Here is a 23,637-nt window from a genome sequence, read left to right as displayed (position 1 = left end):
TAATATTTGAAGAAATAAAACAGTTCACACAGTATTTCAAGGGTATTTCTACATTGCAGCACTCGTTTCTGGTGATACAGTGTGCCATGCATTCAGAAGCACCGTAAACCCACAAAACATTGGATAGATTTGCACAAGCTGCTAATACTTTATCAAGATGATAATTAAACAAAAGTTTCAGTCAGTTTATCAGCCTTGCCTCCAACATCATCCAAATAATAAAGTACGTTAAAACAAATTAGAGAATGAATTAACATAAAATTGCATTAGAAATATTAAATGTAACCATTAGCAAAATAAATGTTAAAATTAAGACTGCATAAATTAATACATAGAACACATGAAAATAAAACAAAGCGTAGCTGCTGAAGATCTGAAATTTGGAAGGTTCACTGGACTCGAAATTTTCTATCTTTCTACAGATACTGACAAATTGGCTGAGTTTCTCCAGCAATTTTTGTTTGTGTGTAACACGAAATTAACTGAAATTTTAACACTATGATTAAAAGCATTGTTCATTCCAATAAATTAGAAGTTCTTACAGTTATGTTCTACAGCATATGAATACCATAGAATCCATCAAGGCACAGAGTTTAGAGAGGAGAAATTAATCCCCATTCACTCTCCTTTTATTCTGCTGACTTGTACAACCTGTGCAACACTCTAGCAGGAAAAGGCAATATGCGGGAAGGTCCCCTGCCTACACTCAAAGGCCGTGAATCATTGTTATCCAACATTACCCAAATCAACTGACTGACGTAATGCCAGCATATCAAACTTGGACATGCAGGTACTAGCAAGGTATTCACACATAATTTTGCAAACAACAGGCAGAATTGTAAGGTGGGCACTATACTTGTATCCTTAAAGGCCGAGACGCCCCTATTGTACGTGAGGTGATCTTTAAGAACTTCTATCATTGCAAAATGTCTGAAAGTACTTCAAATTGTTTTGGAGTTACTGTTGTTAATTACTCAATTTGTCGAAAGTGATGCTGAACCCTAACAAGGAGGGCAGTAGATATGGTGATCTGTTCACGTAAAGCCTGCAACAGGTATCATGGTAAATCTCTGGGTTTGTAGTCCAAACCAGGAGACAATGAGGAAAGGAAAAATTCTGCATCATGATCTCTGTCAACTTGCAGCCACACTCTTCCATGACTTGTGGCTATAATAGGTAGCTGTACAGTAGGTCAGCCAAGCGTGTCATTATATAAATTTCTTCATCTGAGACTACTGCAGCAGAACAGGTCTACATTCTCATCTCTATGGTGATGACAAATTAACAATCCCATATCCTGTCTTGATTGAAGCTCACTTGCGCTGATATGACACATGGTATGTTGATTCCAACTCCATTCTTAGCTCTAAAGTGTATGTATCTTATTGTTAGTGTTATGTTTTTACTTTGTCATTGGCTTGTATATCATATCAAAAAACAAGATGTGAATGATGCAGAATCCTACAGCATAGAAACAGGCCCTTTGGCCCGTCATGTATTTGCCAAACACTAAATCGTATAATCCCATTTACCTGCATTTGGTCCACACCCTGCTAAGCCCTGCCATTTTAGGTGCTCAACCAGATGCTTCTGAAAATGTTGCAAGAGTACCTGCCTACACCTGTCTCTCAAAGAGCATATTCCTTATTTCTACCACCATCTGGATGAAAACATTTTTCCTCAGATTCCCTTTAAACCACTTACTCCTCATCCTAAATAAATGCCCCCAGTTTTAGATATATCTGCCAAGGGAAAAGATTCTCATGATCTACTCTGTCTATGCTTCCCTTACTTTTGCATACCTCAATCAGATCCCCCCCTCAGTCTCCATTACTCCTAGGAAAACAACCCCAGCCTATCCAATCTCTCCTCATAATTGACACTTCTGGTCCCAGGCAACATCCCGGTGAATCTCCTTTGCACCCTCTCCAGTGCAATCATATCCTTCTGATTGTGCAGTTCTGGTTGCAGCACTTAGTATTCCGTCTCAATCCAAATAATGTTTTATAACATCCTATATTCTAGACCCTAGCTAATGAAGGCAAACTCCTGTACGCCTTCTTTGCCACCCTGTTTACCTGTGCTGACAATTTCAGGGTTTTGTGGTCCTTGTATACCAAGTCCCTTTATTCCTCAGTACTCTTTAGGGCCCCATCATTCATTGTGTATATCCTCCCCTTAATGGACCTCCCAAAATGCATCATTAAATTCCATCTTTATTGCTCACCTCTGTTTGCCAGCTGTTCAATATCAAACTGTAGCCTGTGACCACCCTCCTGACTAAAAACACCACCACCAATGTTTGTGTCATCTACAGATTTACTAATTATACCTTCTACTTCCACATTCAAGTCACTAATATACATAACATTCAGCAAGGGTCCCAGCACGTATCCCTGTAGTATACCACTGGTCACAGGCTTCCAATCACAAAAACAACCCTCCACCATCATCCTTTGTCTCCTACTTGCAAGCCGATTTTGGATCCAGTTTACCAACTTGCCTTGGATCTAATGGGCTCTTAGCTTTCGGAGCAGCAATCCACATGGGACTTTGTCAAAGGCCATAAGCCACATCAACTGCACTACCCTGATCAATATATTTCGTATCCATTTCAAAAACTCAACTAAACTAGTCAGGTTGGATCTTCCTCCAACAAATCAATGCTGACTATCCCTGTCTTTCCAAGCATTGGTTAATCCTGACCCTCGGAATTTTTTTCCAATCGCGTCCCTTCCACTGACATTAAACTAACTGGAGTATAATTATCTGGCTTATTCCTGCTGTCTTTTTGGAACAAAATAACCATATTAGCTATTCTCCAGTCAAAGGGCACATTACAGGTGGCCAGTGAAGTATTAAATATCTCTGTCAGGGCCCCAGCAATCTTTCTTTGGCTCATATTGCAGCTTGGGATACATCTCATGAGGCCCAAGGGATTTATACACCTTTATGCTCGCTGAAACATCTAATATCTGTTTCTTTTTAATCCTTACATGCTCTAGAACCTCACCATCCCAAGTGGAATCTCCTCTGTGAATACAGATGTGAAGTATTCATTTAAGACCTTATCTGTTTGCACTGGCTCCACTCACAGATTACCCCTTTGGTCTCTAACAGGCCCCAGTCTTTCCTTGGAATCTCTTACTCTTAACATACTTAAGAAGTGCCTTGGAGTTTTGCTTAATTCTATTTGCCAAAGATAGTTCATAGTCCTCCTTTGCTCTCCTAATTTCCTTTTTAAGTACATCTCTCTACACTTCTGAAAGGCTTGCACTGTTTTTGATGCTCTGTGTCTAACATACGCTTTCTTCTTTTTTTTGTCAAACTCTCAATATCCTTTGGCAACCAGCTTCCCTGGACTTGCTGTCCTTACCCTTCACTCTTTAGAGGAACACACTGGCCCTGAGCTTTACCACCTTTAAAAGAGTTCCACTTTCCAAATGTAGATTTAGTTGCAAGTAGATGCTCTAAGGCTATCTTAGCCAGGTCTTGTCATGGTATGAAATTGGTCACACCCCAATTTAGAAACTTATCCCTTTCCATAATGACTATGAAACTTAGACTTATGGTCACTATCCCCAAAATGCTCGCCCATTGACATTTCAATCACTTGACTGGCTTCATTCCCTAGGATTAGGTTTAGCACTACTCATCTCTAGGAGGACTATCCACAAGCTGGGTGAGTTGGGAGTTGAGAAAAGGTATATTGCAGGAACATATCCTTCACTATCAACTGTCCCAGTGACACTAAGTGACACGGGCTTTGTTTCAATCAGCCCCATGAAGTTGGCACATCTCAACTGGGCATAGGAAACGCAGATCTCCATGTCTCTGCCAGTTCTGCCACCTTGTCTTGCAATAGAGGGAAGAATATCATTGTGCTGTACTGAGCTTGGGTGATCTATATGCTGTAGATGAATACTGGAGATACACGGAAGAAGTGGGCAGTGAGCGAATGGTCAGAGTTGGAATATTCGTACATTGATTCAGAATGACAGGATGCGTTGTTTGGTGAATGATGCAAGTGTAGTGCATCGAGGGGTGTAGTAGCTAAGTTCTATCATATGATGATGCACCCACTGACTTGAAACACCAACGATGAATTAATCTCTTCTTATGGCACTGCTGCCAAGTTTTCATATCCTGATACTGGGCATTGACCTCCCTGCCAGCTGCACCCACTCTTATCTGAGCATAATCCATGAAGGTGTCCTGAGCAACAATGGCACTCCTGCAGCCCAACATCACCAAAATTACATCTAGAATCACTGCAATCATCCTAGAATCTCATTTTGCACTTTGGTGCTAATCTTCCATAATTTAAATTCCATCTACATTATTAAATTCAGTTGCTCTTTTGTGAAATAACCTGCCTTTAAGTGGAGATGGCTGGTTACAACAGCTGATATCTGCATAAGAGATAGTAGGAACTGCAGATGCTGGAGAATCTGAGATAACCTTCGGGTAGCATCGTTGTGGCACTGCAGGAGGCCCAGGATGGACAGGTCGTCTATGGAATGGGAGGGGGAGTTGAAATGGTTTGCAACTGTGAGGTGCAGTTGTTTAGTGTGAACTGAGTGTAGGTGTTCTGCAAAGCGGTCCCCAAGCCTCCACTTGGTTTCCCCGATGTAAAGGAGCTGGGCAGGTTTTGGGATGCGGCAGGGGGAGGGGAGAGTTTGAAGCTTGTGAAGTGCACGTTGATACCACTAGGCTGCAGGCTCCCAAGCCGAATGAGTTGCTGTCCAGCCCAGCTCCTCTACATCAGGGAAACAAAGTGGAGGCTTGGGGACCGCTTTGCAAAACACCTACGGCTCAGTTCACACTAAACAAGTGCACCTCCCAGTTGCAAACCATTTCAACTCCCACTCGCATTCTGCAGATGACATGACATCCTGGACCTCCTGCAGTGTCACAACAATGCTACCCAAAGGTTGCAGCAACAGCAACTCATATTCCACTTGGGAACTACACTCACATTTACTGGCTCCATCCCCGCCTCTTTGACCGGTCTGTCTCCCCTCTACCTATCTTCTCCTCTATCCATCTTCTATCTGCCTCCCTCTCTCTCCCTATTTATTTCAGAACTTCCTCCTCCGTCCTCATTTCTGAAGGAGGGTCTAGGCCCGAAACGTCAGCTTTCCTGCTCCTATGATGCTGCTTGGCCTGCTGTGTTCATCCCACTCTACACCTTGTTATCTCTGATATCTGCGTAATACTGCTTTATCCACCACTATGCACAGAAGCTACAGACAGATAATCTGAAGTTAACATTGTGAGCTATGAACTGTGATCATGTAAGTGAGTCAAAAACTGTGAGCTGTCCAAATCAAAGGGAACCAATGTAAACAAGACAATCATGACGATTGTGTCAAAAAACAGAATACATGAACTTCTAGCTTTAAATCGGTGCCTGCATTTAGTTACATATGTCCCAAGTTGCTGAGACGAATCTGGTATTTGATTTTTAAAAGAGCCACCAATTAAGTAACAATATTAGAAGCAACAATTCCATTTACCAGTTTTGAGAAAACGTGAATAAAGGTCATACTAGCAAATTGAGAAAAAACATAATCATAAATATTGGGTATGCTTAGGCTTTTGCGAGCCAGTCTGCGTGAGTTTAGGGGCAACAGTATATACATTTCAATTCAAAAGCTCACCTGATGAAAAGGCTATCCCAAGACATGTATTGAAACCTGTAATGGCCAAGATATCATCAAAGCTGCCTGCAGCCATAAGTAGTGTTGGGATTCCCTTGTCAACACCATAGAGTTCCTTCTGAAGCATCAACATGCATGGGACAACTACAGCAGGTGATACAGCTCCCATCACAAACCTGGTAACAGACATTACAGAACACAGAGGAATAACAAGATATAAATACATAGACTGTGAAAATTAAATTTATTTTAAATTACAATAGCACATGTGCACTTGGGAAATTGATTTAATTTAGTAAGGCTGAAAATTTTTCACTGCTCTATCACAGACATACATGGTTATCTTCAGAGAATTTTAAGGCAATGAATAAGAGTACTGCATTTTCCTACATTCAACAATGATGTGCATGTACCTAGTGCCCCTAACACAAAGCAGTTCATAGGAATATTATAAAACAAAATATAGCACCAGATCAGATAAAGGTGATTTCATACAGTGTCAAATGACTCCTTCACTTCTATTTTTGAATTTATTTTTCAGATCTATCTATCCAGCTTTTTCAGATGCTATAGCAAAGATAGAAAGAGAAGTAAAAGAAGAACCATTTTTGGTTAAGGAAACCACTACTGCTGTAACTAGAAAATATATTTCTGAAAAATTGTCCAGTGAAAATATATGGGTTGAAATTAGAAATAAAAAAGGAGTGACCACCTTGATGAGATTGTACAATGGACACTCCAATTGTCAGATAGAAATTGAGGAACAAATATTAAGATTTCTGTATATATATATATATATATATATATATATATATGTGAGAATAGTAAGGTTGTAATAGATGATTTTAATTTTCCAAACATTGACTGGGACTGCCATTGTGTCAAAGATTTGGATAGTGAAGAATTAGTTAAATATGTTCAAAAAAGTTTTCTTTATCAATATGTACACGTTCCTACTAGAGAAGGACCAAAACTTAGGGCAAGTGACTGAAGTGATAGTAGGGGAACACTTTAGGTCTAGCGATCACAATTCTATTTGTTTCAAAATAATTATAGAAAAGGACAAGCCTTGCACAAAAATTAACATTTTTAATTGGAGTAAGGCAAATTTTAATAGTACAAGACAAGAACATTCAAAATTGATAGGAGTTGACTGTTTGCAGAGTGGGAGGCTTTCAAAATTGAGATGATAAAAGTTCAGAGTCATTATGTTCCTGTTAGAGTGAATGTTAAGGCTGGTAGGATTAGAGAACAATGGATGAATGAAGATATTGAGGTTCTAATCAAGAATAAAAAGCAAGGATATATTAAATGTAGACAACTGAATTCAAATGAATCTCTTGAACTGTATAAAGAGTGTGGGGGCATTCTTAAGAAGGAAGGCAAAGAGGAGATATGAGAGCGCCTTGGCAAATAAGGTTAAGGATAATCCAAAGATTTTGGACGAGCATATGGACGTACATGGAATAGTGTAGGTTAGATGGGCTTCAGATCGGTATGACAGGTTGGCACAACATCGAGGGCCGAAAGGCCTGTACTGCGCTGTAATGTTCTATGTTCTATTTTCTATAAGTATATTAAGGACAAGATACCAACTAGAGAGAGAATAGGGCCCCTTAAAGATTAAAGAGGCCATCTTTGTGTTGCATCTCAGGAGATGAGAGATATATTAAATTAATGTTTCGTGTCAGTTTTTACAGTAGAGAAAGAAATGAAGGCCAGGAAATTCAGGGAAATGAATAATGATGTTTTGAAAGCAACTCACATTATAGAAGAGGTAGTGCAGGGGAATTTAGAAAATATAAGGGTGGATAAATCTCTAGGACCCAATCTTGTATATCTCAGGACTTTGTGGAAAGTTACGGGGGCAATTGCAGAACCCCTTGGAGGAGTATTTGTATCAATTATTAACATGGATGAGGTGCCAAATGACTGGAGAGTGGTAGATGATGTATCTTTGTTTAAGAGGGATGTAAGGAGAAACCTGGGAGCTATGAACCTGTTAGTCTAACTTTAGTGGTGGGTTGTTGCGAGTGATTCTGAAAGATAGAATCTATATGCTTTTGGAGAGGCATGGAATGATTGAGGATAGACAAAATGGTTTTATGTGAGAGAAATCATGTCTCATAAACATGATTGAGCTTTTGAAGAAGTATCCAAAAAGACTGATGGCTACAGAGTGGTTTACCTGGACTTTAGTATAAGCCTTTGACAAAGTTCCGCATGGTAGACTAATAGATAAGTCATGCCTCACAAACCTTATCGAGTTCTTTGAGGATGTGACTAGAAAAGTTGATGAGGGTCGAGCTGTGGATGTGGTGTATATGGACTTCAGTAAGGCATTTGATTAGGTTCCCCATGGTAGGCTCATTCAGAAGGTCAGGAGGAATGGGATACAGGGGAACTTAGCTGTCTGGATACAGAATTGGCTGGCCAACAGAAAGCAGTGAGTGGTAGTAGAAGGAAAATATTCTGCCTGGAAGTCAGTGGTGAGTGGGGTTCCACAGGGCTCTGTCCTTGGGCCTCTACTGTTTGTAATTTTTATTAATGACTTGGATGAGGGGATTGAAGGATGGGTCAGCAAGTTTGCAGACGACACGAAGGTTAGAGGTGTCGTTGACAGTATAGAGGGCTGTTGTAGGCTGCAGCGGGACATTGACAGGATGCAGAGATGGGCTGAGAGGTGGCAGATGGAGTTCAACCTGGATAAATGCGAGGTGATGCATTTTGGAAGGTCAAATTTGAAAGCTGAGTACAGGATTAAGGATAGGATTCTTGGCAGTGTGGAGGAACAGAGGGATCTTGGTGTGCAGATACATAGATCCCTTAAAGTGGCCACCTAAGTGGACAGGATTGTTAAGAAAGCATATGGTGTTTTGGCTTTCATTAACAGGGGGATTGAGTTTAAGAGTTGTGAGATCTTGTTGCAGCTCTATAAAACTTTGGTTAGACCGCACTTGGAATACTGCATCCAGTTCTGGTCGCTCTATTATAGGAAAGATGTAGATGCTTTGGAGAGGGTTCAAAGGAGGTTTACCAGGATGCTGCCTGGACTGGAGGGCTTATCTTATGAAGAGAGGTTGACTGAGCTCGGACTCTTTTCATTGGAGAAAAGGAAGTGGAGAGGGGACCTAATTGAGGTCTACAAGATAATGAGAGGCATAGATAGAGTTGATAGCCAGAGACTATTTCTCAGGGCAGAAAAGGCTAACACGAGGGGTCATAGTTTTAAGCTGGTTGGAGGAAAGTATAGAGGGGATGTCAGAAGCGGGTTCTTTACACAGAGAGTTGTGAGAGCATGGAATGCGTTGCCAGCAGCAGTTGTGGAAGCAAGGTCATTGGGGACATTTAAGAGACTGCTGGACATGCATATGGTCACAGAAATTTGAGGGTGCATACATGAGGATCAATGGTCGGCACAACATCATGGGCTGAAGGGCCTGTTCTGTGCTGTACTGTTCTATGTTCCATGTTCTAATAAATTTAGGTCACATGGGGTTCAGGGTGAGCTTGCCGATTTGTATACACTTACTGGCAGGAGACAGAGAGTGATGGCGGACGGTTGTTTTTTGGACTGGAGACCTATTACTAGCGGTATTCCATAGAGATTGGTGATGGGTCCATTTTTGTTTGTCATTTATATAAATGATTTGAATGAGAATACAGAAGGCATGGGTAGTAAGTTTGCAGATGGCACTGTAATTGGCAGCATAATAGACAGTCAAGAAGGTTATATAAGCTTACAAGGAGATCTTGATCAATTAGGTCGATGGACTGAAGAGTGGCAGATGGAGGTTAATTTGGATACACGTGAGGTATTCCATTTTGGTAAAACGGAAGGGCGCGACTTATACAATTAAATGTTGGGCCTTGGGTAGTGTTGTAAAACAGAGAGAACTAAGGGTTCAGGTACACAATTATTTGAAGTCTGCATCACATAGGTAGGATGGTTAAGAAGGCCTTTACCACATTTGTCTTCATTACTTAGACCACTGAGTATTGAAATTGGCCATGCCATGTTGAGGTTGTACAGGTATTGGTGAGGTCTCTTTTGAAGTACTGTATCCATTTCTGGTTACCCTGTTATAGGAAGGATATTATTTAGCTGGAGAAGGTTCAGAAAAGATTTACCAGGATGTTGCCAAGAATGGAGGGTTTGAATTATAAGGAAAGGCTAGGTAAGTTGGGATTTTTATCACTAGAGCGTAGGAGGTTTCCTGCTCCTCAGATGCTGCTAGGCCCACTGTGTTCATCCAGCTGTACACCTTGTTGTCTCGGATTCTCCAGCATCTGAAGCTCCTATTATCTCTGAAGGGTGACCTTATAGTCGTTTATAAAATAATGAGGGGTATAGATAAGATGAATGGCAGCTCTTTTCCCTAGGGTGAGGGACTTCAAGACCAGGGAGCATCTTTCTAAGATGAGAGGAGAAAGATTTAGAAGGGACTTGAGGAGCAACTTTTTCCACACAGAGGGTGGTTCGTATGTGGAATATACTCCCTGAGGAAATGGTAGATGCAGGTACAGTTACAACATTTAAAAGACATTTGAATAGGTACATGAATAGGAAAGGTTTAGAAGGATGTAGGTTAAATAAAATAATAGTAAAAGGCAGTAACAAAACGCATTAAATATCATTTATTCAAAATTAAACTTTGATGAAGATCCTAAAAATCTACATATATTTCTGAGCAGTTACTGTTCTTTTAATTAAAGCACTTACCCCAAGATAAAACTCCATGACCAGGGCAGATGCAGTAGATAGTGTCCAAGAACTGCACAAACACAAGCTTCACTAAGACAAGGGCCAAATGCTAGCCTAAGACACACAGCCTTCAGTTTCCGAAGAGCCTAAGAATTAAAATTTCTTGTGTTACTGCAAAAGGAGTAAAAATTAACACAAACTATAGAAAAGACAACTATTTCCTGACAGGCTAAAAATCTATTTCACTCTGAAAATGTATTTGATGATGGAGCATTGACAACCCCATGACTAGAGAAGTCCAAAAGATTCACAACCCTGAAAATTCTCAACTCATTTCTAAATGATTAGTCCATTATCATGATACAATGCCTTGTATTCCAGAGGTCTCTGTCAAGCCCTTCAAGATCTTGCATTTTTCAATGCATCACCTCTCACAATTCAATACTTCAAAGAACATAGAACTGCCTTAGTCAATCTCTTATCCTCAGACAACCTCCTCATTCCAGGGACTAAACTAGCAAACTTGCATTGTACGGTTTCCGATGCATGTCTATCCTTCCATAAATATGAGATCAAATTGCAGAGTATCCCAGATGTGGCTCCACCAAAACTACTCTAATTCCCTTGCGATAAAGGCTAACATGACATTTGTCTTCTTGATACCATACAGGTGGAGCAGACAAACTTTATGTTCTTTGTACAAGGAGCCCCAAAACTCTTTGGACATCTACTTTTACAAGTTTTATGTCTTATAAAATATTTTCTGTTTTTCTATTAGAACAATCTCACACTCGCCAACTTTTGAAAATGTAACTACTAGATGAAAATGTAGGTGGTCCACTTAAGAAAACAAAGAGTAGAGCTGGATGAACACAGCAGGCCAAGCAGCAAATTAGGAGCACAAAAGCTGGTGTTTCAAGCCTAGACCCTTCTTCAGAAAAAGTAAAAGTTCCCATTATCTCTGGTCCATTTAAGAAGTTTGGTACAAAATTGGTGGATTTGAGGATAGTAAGCGAGGTTATCAAAAGATAGAGCAGGATACAGGTCATTTGGAAAGATAGGTAGAGAAATGGAAGATGGAGCTTAATCCGGATAAGTGTTAGGTGCAGTGGGAGGTCAACTGCAAAAGGAAAATATACAGTAAATGGCAGTAACCTTAGGAGCATTGATATTGAGAGGCCTCTTGTGGTTCAAATCCACAGCTTCCTGAAAGCGGTAATACAAGTGGATAAAGTGGTAAAGAAGGCATATGGTATGCTTGCCTTCAAGTGTTTGGGGGACTGAGTAAAAATGTTAGCAGGTCACGTTGCAGCTACGTAAAACTTCAGTTAGGCCACGTTTGTGGTGTTGTGTGCAGTTCTGGTCACGACACTATAGGAAGGATGTGCAGGCTTTGGAGAAGGTGCAGACGAGGTTTACGAAGATGTTGACTGGATTGGAGCATTTTACCAATAAGGAGAAGTTGAACAAACTTGAATTGATTTCATAATGTTGGAGGTTGAGGGGCAACCTGATAGAAGTACATAAAGTTATAGAAAAGTATACTTTTCCTTAACATTTGAACTCCCAAAACACAGCATCTCATACATACCCGGATTAAATTCCATCAGCAACTTCTTCGCCCATATTTGCAACTGATCTCTACCTCGCTGTATCCTTTGACAACCTTCTACACGATCCACAACTTCACCAATCTTTGTATCATCTGCAAACTTACTAAACCACCCATCTACATTTTTATCCAATTTTTATATACATCACAAACAGCAGAGGTCCCAGTATGGATCCCTGTGGGAAAACTACCAGTCATGGACCTCCAGCCTGAAAAACACCCTTCCACCACTTCTACGGGACAAACCAATTCTGATTCCACGTGACCACGTCACTGTGGATCCCATGCATCTTAATCTTCTGGATGAGGCTACCAAGAGGGACCTTGTTGAAAGTCACACTAAAATCTATGTAAATAACATCCATTGCTCTACAATTAGTACAAGCAGCTACATTAGCAATGTTTAAACAGCATTTAGACAGACGTATGAACAGGCAGGGAATACAAGGATACAGACCATGTGTACGCAGACGGATTAGTTCAGAATGGCTGCATGGTGGGCACGGACATGGAGGGCTGAAGGTCCTGTTCCTGGGCTGCACTGTTCTATGTTCTATATTTATATTCCATCTGCCACACTGTTGCCCATTCACTTAATTGTTTCTCTATGTGTAGGCTCTTTTGCAATCCGCACAGCTTAAATGCTCACCTAGCTTTGCATCATCAGTAAACTTAAATTACCTTCTGTCCCTTCATTAATTAAAAACAATTTAACTTATTTTTCTAATCAACCTGTTCAAAGATGTTATTACACACCACTGGAGCAGCTGGGGCTTGAACCCAGGTCTCCTGATTCAGGAGTAGGGTACTACCATTGCACCACAACAGGATCCTTAGCCCCTTCACTAAAAGTTACCAATATAGATTGGAAACAGCTGCGGTCCCAGTACTGATCCTTTTGGCTCTCCATTTGTCATAACCTTCCAAATTGAAAACATTTTGTTTATTTCTACTCTTTGCTTTCTGCCCATTAATAAATTTTTAAATCATGCTAGTATGGTAATTAGTTATAAATCTATTAGATTCAACACCAGATTAACATCATTTTCTGTCATTTTATCACATGCCTTTTGAAAATCCAAACATATTACATTCACTTCAGAGATAGTAGCTATTGCCGATGTTGGAGAATCTGAGATAACAAGGTGTGGAGCTGGATGAACACAGCCAGCTAAGCAGCATCAGAAGAGCAGGAAAGCTGATGTTTCAGGTCTGGACCTTCTTCAGAAAATCAAGAAGGGTCCAGAGACAAAACATCAGCTTTCTTGCTCCTCTGATGCTGCTTGGACTGCTGTGTTCATTCAGCTCCACACCTTGTTATCTCTATATTACACTCACTTCTTTTTTTCCCTCCCTTTACCTGCCCTACTATAAAAAAATCTCAAATATGTCAAACAGGATTCTGTTTTGTTAAAACATGTATGTTTAGAAAATCAGAAGGCTTCCCGATTAAGAGATGCTCGAAATTCGATGCTAACTGACATCACATCAATTGGCCTGCAGCTGTTTTCTGACTTCCTCCTTTTTGGAATAGCACAGTCAAATTTACTAAGTTTCAACCTGTTGGAAAATTACAACTCGTGCATCTACTATCTCTGCAGCTACGTTTTTAGAAGCTTTGAACGTAAGCCATTCAGATCCTGGGGATTCATTGGATTTTCATCCTAAAAGTTCTTCCCAAAGATTTTCCCTTTTGATGATATTAATTACCAATACACAAATTACACCTTTTTAGTCCGTTGGTTTTTGTTACCTTCTATTTCTGTTAATGTAACATGCCTTCCACCATTAAGGCAAAAACTATTATTTCATTTAATTATATCTAATATTTTATTCAAAGGTTCAACATGGATAGGGAAAGCTAGCACAATAGGATAGAAGACATGGTTTATAACTTTGTGTCCTTTGGATCCAAACGTCTAACAGGATAGGTTAAAAATTGCATTAGATGCAAGAAAGAGGCCTATAAATTTGCCAGAGAGTAGTTGAGGATTGGGAGCATTTCAGAATTCAGGAAAGGAGGATCAAGGAGCTAATGAAGAAATGGAAAACACAATATGAAAGGAAACATAGCAAGAAACAAACATAAAAACACGCCATAAAAGTTTCCCTAGTACACCAAAAGGAAGGAGGATTTAGAGGATTCTTGTGGTGCAGTGGTAATGCCCCCATCTCTGGATCAGGAGGTCCAGGTTCAAGTCCTATCTTCTCCAGAGCTGTGTAATCATATCTCTGAACAGACTGATTAGACAATATCTACAAAAAAGTAAATAGCAAAGACAAATCATATACAGAGACAGGGTAATTTATAAATGTGAGATACAGAAACGGCAGGGAAACTAAAATACATTGTGTCTGTCTTTACGGTGGAAAATAAATTACAAAAACTTCAGAAGTACTAGAGAAGCAAGGGATTAACAAAAATTAGGAACTAAATGGGATTAGTATCAAATATTGTGGAACAAATATTCTCCTTTTGTACCGTAAACATCTTCGAATCTGTGGGTCGTACTAGGAAAGGTAATGGGACCACAAGTTAGTAAATCATCTGGATCTAATGGCCTTCATCTCAGAGTGCTGAAAGAAGTATCTGTGGGCATAATGGATGCATTGGTAAGTCTACAGATCCTGGAATGGTTTCTGCAAATTAGAAGGCTGCAAATTTAATACCACGTTTCAAGAAAGGAGAGAGGAAGAAAACTAGGATCTACAGACTTTAGCTCAATAGTAATAGCAAAGAAAATGCAAGAATCTATTACAAAGGATGTGACAACTGGACAGTGAGAAAATAGTTTGGACAGTGAGAAAATAGTTTGGACAGAATCTATGTGTTTTTGATTGAAAGGGAAATTATGTTTGACAAATCTATTGGACTTTTCTGACAATGCAATGAACAGCATAGATGAGAGGGACCAGTGGGTGGTCTATTCATATTTTCAGAACTCTTGATAAGATCTCACACAGCTTAGTAAAATAATTAAAATACATGGGTTGCAGGATTTTATGGCAGTTTGGGTTGAGAATTAGTTAATGGACAGAAACCAGAGTAGAAATAAATGCGCTTTTCTCAGGTTGGCTAGCTGTCCCCTAGTGGGGTGTCACAAGAATCACTGCTTGGACCCCATCAATTCACAACCTACAGCAATGATATGGATATGGAAACTTAATGTAATATCATCATGATAGCCAATGACAAAATTAATTGGTAATGTTTTTGTGAGCAAGATGCAAAGAGACTTCAGCGGTATTTAGACAGACAACCTGAGTGGGCAAAGACATTGCAAATGGAACATAATGTGGAAAGATGTGATGTTATACACTTTGATAGGAAAACAGAAATGCAGGGTGTTTCTAAAATGGTGAGAGATTAGAAATTGTTGAGTGTCCAAAGGGACCTGGATAGTCTTTGTTCATGAATCACTGAAAACTAACATGCTGATGCAGGAAGCAATTAGGAAGGCAAATGTTATGTTGGTTGTTACTGCAAGAGGATTTGCATACAGCGTAAAGATGTTTTACTACAATTATATAGAACCTTGGTGAGACTGCACCTGAAGTACAGTTTTGTTCTCCTACCCAATGAAGGATATATATGGGATTGCAGGAATACAAGGACTGCAATGATATTTAACCACATTGGCAGAACTGTCCAACAAAGACATCAAGTAGATTAAGCCTGTACTCTAAAATTTCAGAAGCATGAAAAGTGATCTCATTGCAATATACCAAGTTCTCACAAGGTTAGTCAGCGTAGAGATGCAAGAGGATGAGGGCTGGTCTAGAATCAGAATAAAAGGTAGGCCATTGAGGATCAAAATGAGGAGAAATTTATTTTACTCAGAGTGTGACACATTTTTGGAATTCCTTACCCCATGGGCCAACAGAGACTCAGTTGTTAAAACATCAAGACAGAGATTGATAGTTTCCAGATATCACAGACATCAAGGGATATGGAAACAGTGGAGAAAATGGATTTGAGATGGATCAGCAAGACTTTTTTGAATGGCGAAGCAGGTGTTGAAATGGTCTATTCTTGTTCTTACTTCATCAGGGGTATTGATAAGTTGAATAGCAAAGGTCTTTTTGCTAGGATGGGGGAGTTCAGAACTAGACAGCTTATTTTCAAGGTTACAGGTTAAAAGAGACCTGAGGGGCATTTTTTTTCACACAGAGGGTGGTTCATTATGTGGAATGAACTTGCTGAGGAAATGGTCGACACAGGAGCAGTTATAACATTTAAAAGGCATTTGAATAGGTTCATGAATAGGAAAGGTTTAGAGGCCGATGGTCCAAGTGCAGATAAACGGAATTAGTTTAGTTTGAGAAGCTTGTACAGCATGGATGAATTGGATCAAAGGGCTGTTTCCATGTTGCTTGACTGTATGACTCTATAACACTTAAGAAACTTGATATCATCCAGGAAAAAGAAACCTGTTTGATTGGTACCAAATCCACAAGCATCCACTCCCTCCACCACTGATGTTCAGAAGCAGTCGTGTGCAATATCTATGCAATGCACTGCAAAAATTCAAATATCCTTTCACTGTACTTTCCAAACCCATGACCACTGCTATGTAAAAGGATAAGGGCAGCAGATACATGGGAACACCATGACCTGCAAGGCCCCACTCACCGTCCTGACTAGGAAACATATCACTCCTCTTTCATTGTCATGGGGTCAAAATCCTGGAGCTCCCTCCCTACGGGCATTGTGAGTCAATCCACTGCATATAGACTTAAAAACCATCATTTTTCAGAAAAACTTTAGTTTTGGAATTAGTCCAGTAACATTATCACTACTCCATTAGATACATTGATTTTGGAGCAAAGTCAGTATAACATTACTGTTCAAGAAAGGATCATAGGATCATATGAACAACTACATGGCAGCTAATCTAAATTGAACACTTGGATAATAAAGACCAGCATGTATTTATTGAAGGCGTTATGTCTAACAAATCTAATGGAAATTTTTGAAGAAATAATTGAATTGAGTAGATCGATAAAATCCATCAGATAATTTGTAAATTGCATGTAATAAGGTAATTTACAAGAGTCTATTACTAAACACCCGGGTCAATTCAAACATGAGACACAATTAATGTCTGTCGCTTGGACTGCCAAAGGGCTAGAAATGGTTCACTCCATGCATCAATACTGAGTGCACTTAGGTACCCAATCTAATGAGAGGATTTGGACAAGGGAATTAGGAGTATATCAAGGTCTGTCAGCATCATGAAAACAGAAGGTTAAACTTGTCCAAAAGGGCTGCCCTTCACATGTGAGCCCAAGGCGTAATTAGACTATGCAATGATTAAACGCACCTAAATCAGCTCATTTATTTAAGTCCTAGTCTTGTATTTACCTCTTCCCTGACAAGCAATGCCAAGATTACTCTGTATTAGATCATCTAATTTAGTACAGATCAAGGATCAAACCTACAGCCTATATATTGACTACCGCATAATTTAGTCCATGAAACAATAAAAGCTAAATGAACTGTGATGAACTTGAATGTCAATATGTAATTTTAAACAAACAAATCAAGGTGCACAATATAGTTTGTACCTTTGCATCCAGCCCAAGTCCTGCTCGGGTCAGAATAATTGCAAGTGCTATACTTCTCAAGGATGATGACCACTTGTAGTCAATGTAAATTGCATCACTGACAACAGGAATATTTCGGAGAACGAAGCCAGCAAGAAGCATTCCTAATATGCAAATACAAAGAAAATATATTACAGATTAAACTACTACTGAATAAATTAAGTACAAATGCACCATTAAAAGTTAAACATTTCACATAAGCTCAATGATTAGGAAAAAAAATGACCATCAAAAGTGTGTATAAATTGGCCAGCTAAATGAAATATAAAACTGAAACCCGTTAGTTTCAAATAAGAAATTCCTCCCAATGTTCTAAGTACCACCACGACTCGGATGAATGCTTTGAAACCACATAAAAGAATTGAAGTTGTGCAATAATAATAACACATAAATATTTTAAAAATTTTATGATGATATTTTTATCAACAGCTGGACAGCTTTTTTTATTCTGGTTAAAGATGGATAAAAATATTCCAATAATAATTAAATAAATACAAAAGTACATATACAAAAAGTACATAACAAAAATTAATATAGAGTCAACATGTACAAGTTAGTGTCATGGAAATTGCTCTGCAATGTCAAGATAAAATGTCTTGAATTTATAGAGCATATTTAGCTATTTTAAGACATCCTAAAGCACTTTACAGTTAATTATTACTGTTGTAACAGACGAAGTGGAGTAGTCAAGAATACTGAAGAGAATGCTCCACTCTTCTTCAAAACAGTTAAATGAAATCTTTTATATTCACCTTAGTTAAAAAGTAGTTTAATATTACATTTGAAAGATGGCGCTTTAACGTTACAACAGTCCCTCAAGTAAGGACTTACTTATCTGCTTGACGGATGTCAAAACTTTTTATCAATATTTGAGTGACAGCTGGAAGTTCCTTGTGTGGGCCAACATTTCTTCACTATACAATACCTTAATTTATTAATTTCCTACTAATGGGTCAACACTGAAAATTAGCTGTGGGGCTGGAGGAACACAGCAGGTCAGGCAGCATAAGAGAAGCAGGAAAGTTGGATGTTTTGGTTTGGAACCCATTTCTGAAGAAGTGTCCTGACCCAAAACATCAACTTCCCTGCTCCTCTCGGGCTGCCTGACCTGCTGTGTTCCTCCAGCCCACACCATATTGTCTCTGACTCCAGCATCTGCAGTTCTTGCTATCTCTGATTAAAAATTAGCTTCTGTTTTTGCCAACTACAAAGTTATTACACGTTCAATTTGGTCCATCGGTTTAAATCACTTCAGAAAATGATAAATACTAGTTAAAAACAAACCTTTTACTTACTATACTTCAATATAGTCACACAACATTAATATTTGCACCATTGTCTTCCATTTTCTTACCTAGAAGACCAGGTAATGGAGGTAAATTAGGAAATTTGATCATTCCAACAATCTTCCCTCCCAGAACTGCACATACGAACAGAATCAGATTTCCAAACAAATTACCACCGGGAAGGCACTCTGGACCTGTAATTGACCAGACGACTGCCCACAGAAGGATCACCATGATTACTGGAAAACAAGGTAAAAACTGATAAATACAAGGATCTGAAGTTACTCTTTGTATCCATCAACAAACACTAAACAGAAGGTTTTTTTTCCCCTTTTATCCAATTCCTAGACCAGCTTAACATCTATCATTGAGAAAATGTTAGAATCTATTATAAAGGATGTAAATAGCAAAGCATTCAGAAATACATGTGATCAAGCAGTGTCAGCATGGATTCACGATGAGGAAAACATGCCTGATAAATTTCTTAGAATCCTTTGAGGAGATTAACACGCAGGATAGACAAAGAGAAAGCTGGGGATGTAATATATTTGGATTTTTAGAAGGTGTTTGATAAAGTATCACATGTTAGAAACGCAGAAAATAGGAAAATAGGAACAGAAGTAACCAGGTCATTCAGTCATTACAGCCTGCCCCACCATTCAATATGATCATGGTTGATCATCCAAATCAGTCCCCTGTTCCAGCTTTTACCCATGCCCTTTTATTCCTTTAGCCCTAGTAACTATATCTAATCCTTCTTGAAAGCCTCGACCGCTTTCTGTAGCTGATAATTCTACTCTCACCACTCTAAGTGAAAACATTTTTTCTCATCACCGTCCTAAATGGCCTACCCTAAATCTTTAGAGTGTGACGCCTAGTTCTGCACTCCCTGGTCATTGGGAACATCCTTCCTGTGTTTACTTTGTCCAGTCCTGCTCGAATTTTAAAAGACGTCATGAGATTCACCATGCCTCCCAACCCCATTTCTTCTAAACTCCAACGAATATACTACGAACTGATCCACTCGCTCTTCTCACATCAGTCCTGCCATTCCAGGAATCAGCCTGGTTCTTAAGACTTCATAAGACAACAGCCAATTGTGTTGAAGGTAGTATGTTAGCATGGGTGAAGGATCGGCTAGATAAAACAAAAAACAGTTCGAATAAGGGGGATATTTTCCAAATGGCAATCTGTAACTAGTGGAATGCTTTAGCGATCAGTGCTGGAACCACAATAATTTGTAATATATATTAATAACTTGGATGAGGAAAATGAATGTACTGTTTAGGGATGATACAAACCAGTTGGGAAGGCAAGTGATGAGGACGACACAGAGTCTGCAGGGGGATATAGACAGATTAAGTGAGTAGACAAAAATTTTGGTAGATAAAATATAATATGGGAAAATGTGAGGTTATGCACTTTGACAGGAAAAATAAAAGAGAGGAATATTATATGGCATAATATCAAAAAGAGACAAATCTTAAAAACAACCTCAGATGTGTAGAGCTGGGTTGAACACAGCAGGCCAAGCAGCATCATAGAAGCAGGAAGGCTGATGTTTCAGGCCTAGACCCTTCGTTAGATGTTTCTTGCTTGGCCTGCTGTGTTCAACCAGCTCTACATCTTGTTATCCCGGATTCTCCAGCATCTGCAGTTCCTATCACCTCTTAAAAACAACCTCAGCCAGTGTGGGGTGCAAACCTGTACTGTTAACATTAACCTGCTAATATGCTGTCACCAACTGAGCCTTCTGGAAGTTATATACTGTCCCTAGAATAGTTTTGGTCCACGTATTTAAGGAAAGATATACTGGCATTTGAGGTGGCCAGAAAAGATTCACTAGATTGACTCCAGGTACGGAGATGCTTTCTTATGAGAAGTTGAGTAGATTGGATCTCACTTAAGTTTAGAAGCATGTGAAGAGGCCTTGTTGAAAACTAAGATTTTAAGGGGGCTTGATGGGATAAGTGTGAGAGAATGCTTCCACTTTTTAAAGTCTAGAACCATTGGGCAAATTCTGAGGAAGAGGTTACCGATTTAAGAGAAGAGATGAAGAGGAATTTCTTCTCTTAGAGGATAGTAAATCTGTGGAATTCTTTACTAGAATGAGCTATCAAAGGTGGGTTGTTAGGTATATTCAAGGCTGAGATAGATGTTTAATCAGTAAGGAAATCAAGGGTTATGGGGAAAAAACTGGAAAATCTACTGAGGATGACCATGATCTCATTGAATGGCTCTACCGACTCTATGGGTATGCCTCTAGGAGAGTTCTTGGATAGGTTTACCGTGCAAATTCACTCAGTACACTCTCAGAAGGCTTTAGTGAGGCTGTCAGCAACTCATGAACCCTTTGAGAATTTGCTAAATGCCCTTATCCTTGAAGAAGCAAAATTAATCAATCTCTAAGAATTCAAACAAGCTCATACATGGGAATTGTGTAAGATTCTGTCTCTATTTTCTATCCTTCTAAGGTTCTAGCACACAATTCTAAGTGTAATTTGGTCAGCACTAAACAACAGTTTGCTGATCTAAAATGCAACAAAAAAAGTTGAAGGCAAGTGTATCAGAGATAATGGGAACTGCAGATGCTGAAGAATCCAAGATAACAAAGTGTGGAGCTGGATGAACACAGCAAGCCAAGCAGCATCTTAGGAGCACAAAAGCTGACGTTTCGGCCCTAGGCCCTTCATCAGAAAAGGGGAAGGGGAAAGGGTTCTGAAATAAATAGGGAGAGAGGGAGAGGGGGATCAAAGGTGGAGTGAGCAGTTTCAAGGCCGAAGAGATTAGAAGAGAACTGCAGTGGGAGAGAGATCCCCTGAGGTTTATTTGGAGGGAGGGGGGTAACTTCTTCAGGTTAGGCATCCCTGGAAGAGGCTTCGCAGTGAGGTTAAAATTGTACCAGAGATAATGGGAACTGCAGATGCTGGAGGATCTGAGATAAAAAAGTGTGGGGCTGGATGAACACAGCAGGCCAAGCAGCATCTTAGGAGCGCAATCTCAGATTCTTACTGCAACTCTCTTGCAATCTCTTTGGCCTTGAAACTGCTCAATCCACCTTTGATCTGCCTCCCCGTCTCTCCCTATTTATTTCAGAACCCTCTCCCTATCCCCCTTTTCTGATGAAGGGTTTAGGCCCAAAACGTCAGCCTTTGTGCTCCTCAGATGCTGCTTAGCCTGTTGTGTTCATCCAGCTCCACACTCTTATCTTATATTGAAGGAAAGCGTAGTGGCTATACCAAAATGAGACTAAGATTGAAAGAATTATGCAGCATAGCAAAGGTTATGAGGCCTCTCGTTGGCATATAAATATGTATTCTCACAGATTAGTATTAACCTGCTTCTATTGTTAAGATAATTAATTTTCAAATGCATGCTGTGATCTAACCCTTTGTTAGGACACTAGCAATGATTCCCTGAGGTGGGCATGCAAAAATTCGCCACAGTCTGCCATGATGCTGAGATTTAGGCTCCTCGCTATGGCTGCTTTTATTCAAAAGGGTTGTTTCATCTACTTCCATTGGTGCATCTGAATGGTCTGTAGAACTCATTTTCTCAACAACATCCTGGAACAGGAAAACAAGATACAATATATTCATTAGACATTTCCTTTGGTAAGGAAAACCTTGAGAGATTATTTATTATAAGTAATGGGATTGCAGTTTCCATATTCCAAATTTCACAGTCAATAATTACAGACATTATAACAATTTTCTCTTTCTCCACCATTAAGAACCCCTTTGTCTTTTGTATTGGGCCTCTGCCTCAATCAAAGGCATATATTTTAAAAAATTCCAATGCCTTTAAGTTCAGAAGAAGAGTCTGCAAAATTTGAACGATTAACTCTTTCTCTCCCCACAGATGCTGCTGGACTTGCTGATTTTGCAGCATTGTTTGTGTTTGTTTCAGTGCTCCAGTATCTGCAGTATTTTGCTTTTACACAAGGATAAAGTTGCCATGAAACATGTTTTTATTCATGCAAAAACTGATCAATGTGCAGAAATTACCTTTTTCAAGATTACTTCTAAATCGATGAACGCTCAACACTGAGTAAGGTGGTTACCTGGCTTGAAATAGGGTTGAAGGTCAGAGATAAAATTCAGGTATTGTCAATTGATTTATGGACTGTTAAGAATCTTGGAACATTGCTGTTTATCTGGATGAAGCTCAGAATTTTGTTTTCTTGGAATTTTACCTTATTTCATTACTATCCAACGCAAGTTAAAAGAAACTGCAACGCAATTCAAATGACAAAAGCATTGTGGTTCTGTAGAGGGCTAGGAGCACCAAATGGTCTTTTCCCATTGTATGAATTATGTTAAAAACCGAAAGAACCACGGATGCTGTAAATCAGGAACATGGTTCTGATAAAGGGTCACCGGGCCCAAAACGTTAACTCTGATTTTTTTTTCTTCATTGATGCTGCCAGACTTGCTGAGTTTTTCCAGTTTTTGTGCAAGAATTATGTTGTCCATCATTCTATATGCTGTTCCCTCAGATCCCTCTTCAGTTTATACATTTTACATTTAACAGCATGTATTTATCAATATTTCTGTTAATATAAACTACTTAAAAGTGGATTTGTTGATCCCAATGCAATCAGATGTACTATGGCGATTTGATCTTGTATATGTACAATGACCAGTTCAAAGAGCAAATCAAAACTGAAAAGGTTCTAGACATAAAGCATCAGCCCTTTCACTGAATTTAATATAAGAAAGCTGTGCATGTAGGCCAGGCTAGGTTGCAAGACAGCATTAGCAC

The 23,637-nt window shown here is 39.4% G+C and overlaps 1 protein-coding gene across 10 annotated transcripts in view; it reads right to left on the bottom strand.

Annotated features, from left to right (window-relative positions):
• LOC125451628 (sodium/hydrogen exchanger 9B2-like) overlaps positions 1 to 23,637 on the bottom strand; it is a 180,186-nt gene that overhangs the window by 56,763 nt on the left and 99,786 nt on the right. For 8 of the 10 annotated variants that reach the window (XM_059646162.1, XM_059646264.1, XM_059646171.1 and 5 more), the window contains 5 exons: positions 22,262 to 22,439; positions 18,942 to 19,112; positions 17,549 to 17,691; positions 10,387 to 10,514; positions 5,664 to 5,839 (listed from right to left, as the gene is read on the bottom strand). In XM_059646162.1, the coding sequence (XP_059502145.1) occupies positions 5,664 to 5,839; positions 10,387 to 10,514; positions 17,549 to 17,691; positions 18,942 to 19,112; positions 22,262 to 22,439 (796 nt within the window). Of the gene's footprint in view, positions 1 to 5,663; positions 5,840 to 10,386; positions 10,515 to 17,548; positions 17,692 to 18,941; positions 19,113 to 22,210; positions 22,440 to 23,637 lie in introns of those variants that run through there. The other 2 variants (XM_059646374.1, XM_059646348.1) reach the window with 2 other exon arrangements.

The sequence above is a fragment of the Stegostoma tigrinum genome, chromosome 1, assembly GCF_030684315.1.
Source record: "Stegostoma tigrinum isolate sSteTig4 chromosome 1, sSteTig4.hap1, whole genome shotgun sequence".
In the NCBI taxonomy this organism is placed as follows: domain Eukaryota; kingdom Metazoa; phylum Chordata; class Chondrichthyes; order Orectolobiformes; family Stegostomatidae; genus Stegostoma; species Stegostoma tigrinum.
Note: the sequence above shows the minus strand (reverse complement) of the source record. Positions and strands in the feature narration are given on the sequence as shown.